General features: G+C 42.3%; 1 protein-coding gene across 5 annotated transcripts in view; it reads left to right on the forward strand.

Moving 5' to 3' along the window:
• The window catches only part of LOC127610346 (amyloid beta precursor protein binding family B member 2), a 62,136-nt gene that overhangs the window by 46,035 nt on the left and 4,265 nt on the right, over positions 1–11,836 (forward strand). For 4 of the 5 annotated variants that reach the window (XR_007964819.1, XM_052080374.1, XM_052080365.1 and 1 more), the window contains 3 exons: positions 7,405–7,519; positions 9,825–9,900; positions 11,754–11,834. Coding sequence is in view for 4 of the 5 variants with exons in the window: in XM_052080374.1 (XP_051936334.1) it covers positions 7,405–7,519; positions 9,825–9,900; positions 11,754–11,834 (272 nt within the window). In the remaining variant the exon portion in view is untranslated. The other variant, XM_052080389.1, reaches the window with a different exon arrangement.

The raw sequence follows: 11,836 nt of genomic DNA on the forward strand, positions 1-11,836 counted from the left end.
TTGTTGTACAAGAAGAGTGACTATGTCAGTGACTGTTCAGGGAGTAAATGGCTAGAGGGAAGAAGCTGTTTAAGTGTCTGCTGGATTTGGTGCGCATGGATCTGTAGCGCGGGCGGCCCGGTAGTCCAGTGGTTAGCACGTCGGCTTCACAGTGCAGAGGTACCGGGTTCGATTCCAGCTCCGGCCTCCCTGTGTGGAGTTTGCATGTTCTCCCCGGGCCTGCGTGGGTTTTCTCCGGGTGCTCCGGTTTCCTCCCACATTCCAAAGACATGCATGGTAGGCTGATTGGACACTCTAAATTGTCCCTAGGTGTGAATGTGAGCGTGGATGGTTGTTCGTCTCTGTGTGCCTTGCGATTGGCTGGCAACTGATCCAGGGTGTCCCCCGCCTACTGCCCGAAGACGGCTGGGATAGGCTCCAGCACCTCCCGCGGCCCTAGTGAGGATTAAGCGGTCCAGAAAATGGATGGATGGATGGATCTGTAGCGCCTGCCTGAGGGGAGTAGCTGGAAAAGATGTTAGGCAGGGTGTGGGGGATCCAGGAGGATTTTCCGTGCCCTTGTCTTGATTCTTGCAGTCCTAACTGTCCGTTGAAGTCAGATTTTGTCCTTTTTTGTGGCGGGCCCAAACCAAACCGTGATGGAAGAGCACAGGATTGATTCGATGAATGCCGTGTAGAACTGTCTTCGCACCTCCTGTGGCAGGCCATTCTTTCTCAGCAGCCTCAGGAAGTACACCATCTTCTGGGCCCTTTTCAGGATGGAGATGGTGTTGGCTACCCACTTCATGTCCTGGGAGACTGTGATTCCCAGGAACTTGAAGGTCTCAACGGTTGACACAGGGCAGTTGGATAATGTGAGGGGCAACTGTGGAGAAGGATGTTTCCTGAAGTCCATGATCATCTCTACAGTCTTGAAAACGTGTTTAGCCCGAGGTTGTGTCGGTTGCACCAGAGCTCCAGCTGCTCCACTTGTTGTCGGTATGCAGAATCGTCGCCGTCTTTGATGAGACAGATGACCGTGGTGTCGTCTGTGAACTTTGTGAGTTTGACAGCTGGACTTGATGAGGTGCAATCGTTTGTGTAGAGCAGGGGTGTCCAAACTTTTTGCCAAGGGGGCCAGATTTTATGTGGTAAAATGTCGGGGGGCCGACCTTGGCTGACATTCTTTACACTGAACAACAATATTGTTCAACAAATTTTAGTAAGCCAGTCTGTTTCACATTTTTATTTTAATTTCAACAATCTTAAGAATTTCTTTTGGTTCATTTGAAACAGGTATATCACATGCAACTGCTTATTCACTTGACTTTTTCTTAAACAGAAGTCTCCTGAGTGCAAATTGATTGATTTGAAACATAAGATGTATCACCATGACTTTTCAATAGTCACAAAACCTTTGACTCGAACAACAGGGAAATGAACAAGCAATACACATATCCACAACTGCAAGGATCATTTGAAATGTGACATATCAGTCAATATAAACACGAGTGATGTCTTGTTAACTCGTGAGTGATGCCCTCTAGTGTCTAAATGCTATTACTCATTTAGTGAATGCTATTACTCATTTAGCCACTAGAGGGAACCAGTACTCTATGAAACATCACTCACCAGTCTACGAGACCTCAGTCAATGCAACACGTGTTCCATTGCGCCCAACCTGCGGGCCAGACGGCACTGATTTTATGACAGGGGCCGAGGGCCGGATGAAATTCGACCGCGGGCCGGATTTGGCCCGCGGGCCGGACTTTGGACATGCCTGGTGTAGAGCATAGGTGTCAAACTCAGGTCCCAGAGGGCCGCTGTCCTGCATGTTTTCCAAGTCTCCCTGTTGCGACACACCTTATTCAAATGATCAGATCATCAGCAAGCTCTGCAGAAGCCTGGCACTGAACCTGTTCCATGCAGGGCAGCGGCCCTCCAGGACCTGAGTTTGACACCTATGGTGTAGAGCGAGAAGAGCAGTGGAGAGAGGACACATCCCTGTGGGGCTCCAGTGCTAGTGGTGCGTGTTGATGATGTTGTTCCTCCCAGTCATATTTACACACATTCACATCATGTCGATCTTGACTGAATTTATTAATGTTTCTTCTTTCCCTGTGCTCTTGTTTCCCCCTTTTCTTTCATCCTCATTTCATACTTTCATTCTTACCTCCTTCATTCTTGCTTTTTTTTCATCTTTTCAAACTCTTACAACACATCCTCTCATCATTTTCTCCACCTGCTTCGCGGGAACCAGAGAAAGGTAATTTTAACTTTGTTTCATACTCGAGTGATTGTCCATTTTTGTCATAACTATAGAGTGGCAATTTGGCATAGAAAACATATTTGTGGGTTTATTTTTTTCTGGGTGGGTGCGGTTCTAGAGCAGCAGAATCTTATTTTTAACAAATAATTTTGCTAGGGATGTATTGATCCACCTTTTTTCAGACCGATTACAAGTACTGACGTTTTTGGTACTCGACAATACCGAATACTGATACTTGATAATGCCATTTTGCTATGCGATGGTGAGGAGGTCTTATTTTAGACAAACCTGTTTTGGGCTTGGCATATGTTTCACTCAAATTTAACATATTTTTCAGTAACTTGTCATTGCAACGTGAAAATCCCAACAGAATTAACCTTATATAACTAAACAAAATAAACAAAACAAAACTGCGATCAGTGTGTTTTAACTATTCCAATACACATTTTAATTTGCTTAGGAGTTCCTATCATATTACTGTACAGGAAGAAACCAACACATTCAGTTTCATTTACGAAGTGTATCTGAATGCAGCTCATGCAGCTTTTTCCAGACTGTAAGTACAAACACGACTGGTGGCTGCATTGAACAGCAAGATAACATGAATTACTTGGCAAAAGGGTGATATGAAACAACATAAAAACAAGCAGGTTACAATGAGAGAGCTGGTGTCATCTACAACACAGTTTCATCTGCACAACACACAAACAACTGCAAATTAGGTCCATGTGTAAAAAGTCTGTTTATGCTACTGCCCGGAAGGTATATGTCAGGCTGCTGATGTGGTATCGTCGCAGACAGTATCGGATCTTTTTTTTTTATGTCTACGGTAAATGAATAGTACAGCGATCCTGCATTGACGCAATTGCTCATTTTACAGCTGTGAGTGTAACAACAACGATTGAAGGATTAAAAACTAGCTGCCATCCAACATGGCCACGGCTGATGTCCTGTCAAGAAATGAATGCTTTTTTGTTTCTTTGCGAGTACTCCTCCCCACAAGAGACTATCGTGAAGTCACAAACCAACCATTTGTAGTGGAAGCCGGAAGGTGGCTCATTCGCCTCATTGGCACACCACTCAAACGTTCCAGCGGCTGCATCCACACCTCACACACGCCACATCGCACTTTCTCCTATGGCCACAGGCGTGGAGCATTATCGACTTGGCGTTTGTGAGCACAATTAAGCAGCAACATATGCTGGATAATGGACTCATAAACACAAAAGGTTCTTGTGATGAATACTGGCTGGGATTGATGATGTGGGAAATGCATTGGGTGATTTTTGAACAATATAAGATTTCTTTTGTATTTGACAATGATGGAACTGGAGTCCAAGTATATTAATATATGATGTCGCTGATGTATTATCTGCACAGTACAGTGCCCGCCCAAACTTTTTCTTTTTGTGAAACTTTGTTTCAGGTGAAGACATTTTTAGATGGACCGCATTGAAACTATACTTGTTAAGATGGGTGTGATTGTAATTTGTGGGAGTCCTGTGCATGTTTCAAACAAGCTGGGCTCACCTTTTCTTCCATCGCACAGTGTGTTATAAGACAGGGGATCACAGGCTGACTCCAAAAATGAAGCATTTCTGTGTTCACTGTTTCTTCGTAACTTGTCCTTTTATTGTGTTTAAGAATAGACTTGCACATTTTGAGTGGCTGTGCTACCCATCTCATTTTTTGTCCCAATATTTCCTCACTCTTCTAGCATATTACAGCTATATGCTGTATTGTGAGTGCTTCCGCAGTGTCTTAAAGCAAGAGTCATGATGCTGGTGCATGTTGTAATATGATTAAGGTTTTCATTATCACATCGTTGACACGTGCATGTTTTTGGACATAGTATTTTGATGATAACGATGGCACTTCACCTCACGCCACCGCCCTCGTTCCTCACCGTCAGTTCTGTGGTCCCACTTGTCTGAGTATTTTAAGACTGGAATCGTCAAAGTCAATCAGATTGATCGCTATACCCACCCACCACCAGCTTATTTTCATATTGTCGGTGTTGCCTTCAATGTTTGTTATAGTCCGGTGAGAGCAGCATCCGAGCCAGTTGAACGTCCTGTAAATTGACCGATTGGAAGATGAGATGAGATGACAAAAGACATGAATGGTTAGTTGATTGCAAGAGTTAAATATCGAGCGGAGTAGTGACTTCTACCTCTGATACCAACGCATGGCCTTTCTATTTACCTTTGTTTCAGCCTTTGATGGAAAACAAGTTGTTTGTTTGTTTGTTTGTTTGTTTTTGTGCCCAAAAAAATGTGCCACTTTTCTCCTGCGTATGTACAGTGCGTGTTCGGTTGAGTTTATTGTGCCACATAATTTGAATATTGTGTCATTCCCGACCTAATTACGTCAATCCTTTGTCACTTTGCAGCAGTTCATGTTTCTTCAGTTGCACCGTGACTAAAACAAGGGATAGGAACCGAGCCCTGCCGAAAAAAATCAGCCAATAATGCCAGTCCCAAAAGGTTTATAATTAGCTATAGGTGCCACAAGGTGACTCCAAAGCACTATTTTTCTTTTAGACAGGGCTTTGGAAGCTCCTGCCGTCATCAGCGGGAGGTAAACCGGAGTTCCCCCTCGAGAGCCATATCCTGCCTGTTTCAGATCCCTCCCTACTGCGACACATCTGATTCAAATGATCAGCTCATCAGCAAGCTCTGCAGAGGCCTTGAACTATCATGGCGCCGAAGCCCTACTTTTATTTTATCTCATGGCATCTCCGGTTCTTTCAGAAAGCACAAAAACAGTGAAAAGGAGGACAGACCCCCCCCCCCCAAAAAAAAATCCACAAAATAAATACTGTAGGAAAATTCAGGAGTAGACAACGGTGGTGGAATTTTACACATTTGTTGTCACTTTTCCTCTTTCCACACCTTAAATATATGGGGTTTTACAAAAATAGCACATTTGCCTCTCGGGAATTCCAGCCGCCGGAGGGTATCACAAGTAAATCAAACAAACAGAAGCTGTTTTTTCAGTTGCTGAAGGTTAAAAAGAATCTGCGGTGAAGGTATTTGAAGCCTTTTTTTTAGCTGCAAAGGAGTTTTTATCCTGAGGAGGAAATGCAGAATAGCATTCTTCTCTGAATTACTTCTAAAATGCATTACTTTCCAATTTTGCAAGCTCAGGCCTCTTTGCTGTTGCTGTTGCTGTTGTCATTGTTGAGCAACCTCAACTGGGTCACAAAGCGGCTCCAAAAGCCGCAACGACCCGGGTACCTGCAGACCCAGTTGTCGGCTGTTGACTGGGAACTGTTTGTAGCCAGAAGGCACGCCCAACACTGCTTGGAGGTCGTTCCCGAGTTGGGCTGCTGGTTTAAAATTACGTAGATGTACCGTCTTATAGTGTTGGCAACACTATATTGAGTAATCAATTTTCACTTGTACATTGATTAGTGAAGAGAACGATATTTTGGGTTGTTGTCATAGTCATGAAACAAACTAAACTAATAATTAATTCTGAATCAAGTTTGGGGGCTTTTAAGAAGTTGTTGAGTTGGATTTAACAAGGAGACAATAGAAGAATGGGGTAACGTACACACACAATGGGATAGATTTAAAATGGGGATTTTAACAGGGCCAAGAATTGATATAGGCTGAGCAAATCGCAAAGAGAAAATGTGGAATATAAATTGGCTTTTAATCCAAATATTGGCACAAAGCTAAGCGCCCTCGAGGTGAAGCGTTTCATCTCAATATGCATTAATGTCCCAAAGTAGCCTCGACAAGAAGTAATACTTGCAGGCAATAGGGGGAGGCAACAGTCACCAGACTGCCGTTCAAATGAGACGTAACATATAAAAGTAAAAGGAAGCAATCATGCTAAGAGGTCCAAAAAAAATCCCAAACTTCTCCTTTCAACCTGCATTGGTGTTTGTTTCTTTCCTTCTCTTTATGCCCTCTTTGCTCTGCTGTTAACTTCATTCAGGTCTGTCATGCTGGACAGACCTGGGGCGCTTGTGTTTTTTGCGCCTGTAATGGGCAGCATTTTTCACAACCCCGTTTTGTTCAGTGAAGATGTCGGCACTGTTGGACAGTCGGCGTTGGTACGGTTGGATGGATGGCTGCTGAAGTTGAGGATGAGGAGAGAGGAGCGTCGGCGCAGAGCGCCGATGCGTATTTGGAACCGAGAGTCGCCGCTTGGATGGCGGATTTCCATGGGACAGGAGAAGTGAACCAATCTCTTTTTTTTTCGTCAATGGATGCTACAGCTTCTTGTTGACTTTGAAACTTAGCTTGTAGCCGACGTGTGCACATTTTGAGCATGATGTCTCTGATCCACTGGTTAAAGGACACTTTGATTCTGTCCTTTTCATCTCAAACTGCTTCAAACACAAAGCGTGTGATGGAAAATGGTTAGGACTGCACGACTGTCCGTGTTTTATGTTATGTGTTGTGTCTATTATTTTACTTTATGTTAACTGTTTTGTTAAGCGCTTTGTTACAGCTGCCGCTGTTGTGAAAGCGCTATATAAATCAGCATGTATTGTGTTGTATTCTATTCTTAAATTGTCGCCATGGACAAGATAAATGGACCAATATGCAGGCTAATAAATGAGACTTTCAGACACTCAATGCCCTTGCACAATGTCCTCTTTTCTCGAATAATATTTTCATTTCAGATATTTGAAAAAAATGTATTGTATTCAACATTTATTTAAATATATATTTGAATTTTGTCTTTATTTATAGTTTGTTGTGAAATATTTCTTGAGATAACAAAAAGCTATTATGTACAATCCTATTGAATTGAATTATTGAAGTTTTTTTGTTTTGTTTTTTTAAATAAATATGTTTACCAATATTTGAGTGCACAGGTCTAATGTTCAAACGTGACATAATAATACAATATCTTATGATCTTCAGTATACGTTTTTGGTATAAAATCTCTGCCTCCACTACTGTATCTTAATGTTGGTCATTGTGTGGTACTTGAAGAGGCAAGTATATTTTGAGGTGGTGTAACAAGTTTGAAAACCATTCATCTAGAACAAGTAATAATGTTAGTAAGCTTTGATGTGACATCCTGGTCAATCATGACCATCCAGCAACAAGGATAACCATTGTCCAGCACTGATGATGTCATGGCTAGGCAGTGCGATGATGTGCGATAATCTGTGTTTTGTGTGTCTTCAGGGACTTTGCCTACGTGGCAAGGGACAAAAACACGCGGGTGCTCAAGTGTCACGTGTTCCGATGTGATACGCCCGCCGCAGCCATCGCCACAAGTCTTCACGAAATCTGCTCCAAGGTGGGTGCCATTCCCAGTTCAACCTCTATCTTTACAAGTAGCGCTGTCAAACTTTCACACCGTGGTAGGTGTTAAATGAGCCGCTTAACCACTGTGATGCATGACCTCCACGGGGAACCGACGTGTGTAAGGTCAACAATGACCCTTGCAAACAATGCTTCCTCTCTGCAACTACAGATCTTCTCCATTAAGCCCCTGCCCAATTGAGCTGTTTTTTTAGAACACCAAAAATAACAGCCAAGATGAATACCGACACATAGGAGCTCTTCTGAGAAGGAGTGTGGCACAAATTTGGCCAACCATACTCATATATTCAGGTCATGTTCTAAATTGGCCATGTTCTGGAAAGATGTTTTTAATGCTCTTAAAATTATTTTTAAACAGAATATTATTCCACAAATAATATCTGCTCAACATACTACTCACGGCAGCATTAAAATGTGTGACTATCAAGTAGCTGAGGCCAGAAATCCCCCACATATAATCTATGGAGTCAGGAAATAGGCAGCGTTTATCAGATGGAGCATATTCATATATTTGTTAAGAGTTCAAAAAGCTATATGAACCAAACGTTGGAAACTTGTCATGCCCAACTAATACAATGAAGTGCAACAAGTGCACAACGGCGGCTTTGTTGTTCAGAGAGGACTCATTATTTATTTATGTATTTGGTGTTTGTAATATTTTCAGTATTTTCTATTTTTTATTTGTAGTTTGTATAAAAAAATATGTCCAGCCGCAAAGTGGAAATGTTTTTGTATGCAATAGGAAACGTGTGTTATTAAAAACTGTGAATTTTTTTTTAAAAAAACAATTAAGAAGAAGCTTTTTGGAGGAAACACTCCAGCTCTGTTTGGAAAAGCTAAATGTAGAGTACGCGTGCAGAAATGAACTGCTATGGAACTCCCTTCTGGCTCAGACGCACCATGAGCCCAACGGAAAACCCTGAACCACTTGAGAACAACTACGGGACAATGCAGGGTTGTTACAACCATCTGTGAATGCCCAGTGGGAGACTACGCCATGAAGCCTCGTCTTACCTGCCCTCTACTATCCAACCTTTGTAGCAGTAAGACCTTGCAGAGTTCAACTAAAGTGCAAAGATCCGTGTGAATGAATGGGAGGCCGCTGTATAGCGCCACTCTGAAGACATAAAAACAAAAGGAAAATAGTGCCTAACGTTTTGTCTTTCTGACTTCACACTGCTTTCTCCTCTGTTCAAAACCAACTCAGCTCCAGTGATTGCTTTCTGGAGTGCTTGCTTTTTGTGTGTGTGTGCATATTTTTATACTTTCCCGTGAGATGAGACGCAGATGGACCGCACACGCTCTTTGATTAATGACACCTGGTAATTACTAGAGACTCTCTTGCATACAAAGTGAGCACAGTGATGGCGTACAAACAACACACTCCTTGATGCACTATAAGACTGCAATCACTGCAGCAGAAAGGCAGCCAAGTGGGAGCAGGAAAAACAGGACGCATCTGTTAACACAGTTCAATTCCGAATTTGACAAATATTCAATGGGTGATGAAGTATGACGCTGCCATTATTACTTCTGCTGAAATTAGCCTCTGAGAACTATTGGCTGGCAACCAGTTCAGGGTGTCCCCCGCCTACTGCCCGAAGACGACTGGCATAGGCTCCAGCACACCCCTTGTGACGATAACCGGATTAGAAAATGGATGAATGGATGAATTCACTGATAATGTGATTGCATATTCAAACTGAAAACCCTGAAATTATCATGTCAAATTACGATAAAGGAAAAGTCATCTATATACCCCAAAAAAAGTCTAAAAGCACATTTCTTGCTTGAGTAGTTAGCAAAAAATGTTGTTACAAGCACAACCTCACAAGAAGCAAAAGTTTGTCAAATTGTCAGCATTTCTTCAAAAAAGTACTTGTTTGAAGGTATGTATTGCCCTTTGCATCAAGTATAGTATCGTAGAAAAGTAACAAAAAAGAAAATTAACCAAACCAACATAACTTTGTCTGAACGAAGTCTACTAGCTTAATGCTAATGCACATTGCAGAACGCCATTAATGGGCTAACTAAATTAATTTTGTGGCAGTGTGAACCTACATTATTTTAAAACCAATAGTACATTTCTTATGTATCCACTACTTAAGGCATAATAAATGAAATAAATGAATAAATACAAACATGTCTGTTTTGCCTTACCCCTCTTGTCTCCTCTTATCCACCCTTGTTTCTTCCCCCTCTCATTGTGTGAGTTATTCCTATGCCTTGTTGTGCTCTTCTCACCTATAATTCTGTTTTGCACCCTCTCTATTGTTTAGATTATGGCTGAAAGAAAAAGTGCCAAGGCTGCCGCTGGCGGCTCCTCCCAGGCGGGCTCTGATGTGCCCCTACAAGGTACGCACCCACACACAAAATCACGCACACACTTGCATTCTTTTGTAATGCCCCCATGGGAAAAGATGATTTGTTGGCTGCTTGCCAGGTTTCCCTACACAGTTTCTAGTCGCGCATTACAAGATTCTTCCACACCCCAAGTTACAACTGTTTTACACAGAGAGAGAGAAAGAGAGTCATCAGCGATGACTATTTTGCTTGTCGTCGCCCTATGGCTTCCTCTCAGTTGTAATTACACAGGAAGAAAGAAAAGCATCATCAGAAGTCATACTTGAATGTAAGATCTTCTCGGTGCAAAGGAGCTCCAGTATCTCTAATAAGGGAAGGATGATATAGACTCTCCACTTATCGAGGCAGTCAAGCTCATCAGAAACCAATTAGTGCTTGTTTGAGGTGAAGTGTACCCCATCCCAACTTGGTGATCAAAACATCAAGCATCCCTTGCATCATTTAACTCGGTAACCTTTTGGTTGTCCAAGAGATGTCCTTGTCCATGACTCTTATCAAACATTTGAATTGTTATTTTGAAACAATTATTCTGGAGGAAACAGTATATATTAGTGGCATGCAAAAGAATCTTGAATTAAATGTTACAGTGGCTTTTTTTTAATCCAGTACAATGCATTTGTTAAGTATTGCACTGGATTTAAGTGTAGTATAGTTAAGTATAGTTAAGAATTACTTCTAGTTTCAAACTTCCACCATCAAGCAACACTCAGTATAACTTTAACAATAAATCACAAAGGCGCACTGCAAAGGAGTATTTTTTGAACATTATTAATGTAGTATAAAGTATAATAAGTTAAGAACTTAATGTAAATTATTGGGCATTAGCTTAATACTGTAGGTAATCCAAAATCACTGATGGTGTGGCTCATCCACGGGACTTGTGTACCCCCAATGTGTATTCCGTTGCGCTCAGTGATGATGTAAGTATGAATGATTGTCTGTCTGTATATGAGCCTTGTGAATGATTGACAACCATTCCATGTCTTTTGTCCGATGTCAGCTGGGATGGGCTCCTGCTCCCCTCCCGACCCTGAACTGAGTAAGAGCTATAGAAAATGGATGCATGGCTTCTCCATGTTCTTGCCCGTGGGTCTCTCAAAGGGTAGCTGAGGTGGGAATGCTGCTGACATCAGGAAAATGACCCCGCTCTATCCTCTGTTTGTCCTGCCTGGGCCTTCAAGTATAAATAAAACTCCATCCTTGTAACTAATGTTTTCCTGAAAGTGCAGATGGAAATGATATGAATAACTCTGGGTGAGTGCACTCTGATGCGGTGAATCCAAGTAAAAGACATTATCCGAGATTGATATGCCATAATTCATCCACAGCCATCACAGAGTTGAGGTCATGATGAATTTCTAGTCCCTGAAATGCACCAATTAAGATGCCGGTGGTGCCAAATGGGCCAAAGCTCATGATGAAGAATGGGCAATATGTGAACAGGTTCTTTTTGCCCACTACGTGTAACTGCATGGGTGGAATATAAACACCTTTTCATGGGATATGGTGCAGCTGTATACAACTCCAAACTTCAACCGCAAAGAATGAGGTCCCGTGGGCGGAGTATGAATTTACTTGAACTCCCTTCCCAATGTAGATGCCGATGCAGGTGACCCGCCATCTTTGAGCAGTCTGTTCTGCCTGCAAGCCTCCACGTAAACAAACCCAGCAGGAATTCCACCCAGAAAATATCCATCTCTAATCTTGCCAGCAGCACCCGCAATATTCACAAGCCTCTTTATTTCTCTGGTTTGCAGCAATTATTGCAGCATTCGGAGTTCTGTTAATTTTGTTATTTGTTGTTCGTAAAAATGTGCGTTTTATGTTTGGTTTCTGCTGTGCAGAATTTCCAATGCCAAAGACTGAACTGGTGCAGAAGTTCCACGTGTTCTATCTGGGGATGACGTCAGTGAATCGGCCCATAGGT

Source organism: Hippocampus zosterae, chromosome 1, assembly GCF_025434085.1.
Source record: "Hippocampus zosterae strain Florida chromosome 1, ASM2543408v3, whole genome shotgun sequence".
NCBI lineage: Eukaryota > Metazoa > Chordata > Actinopteri > Syngnathiformes > Syngnathidae > Hippocampus > Hippocampus zosterae.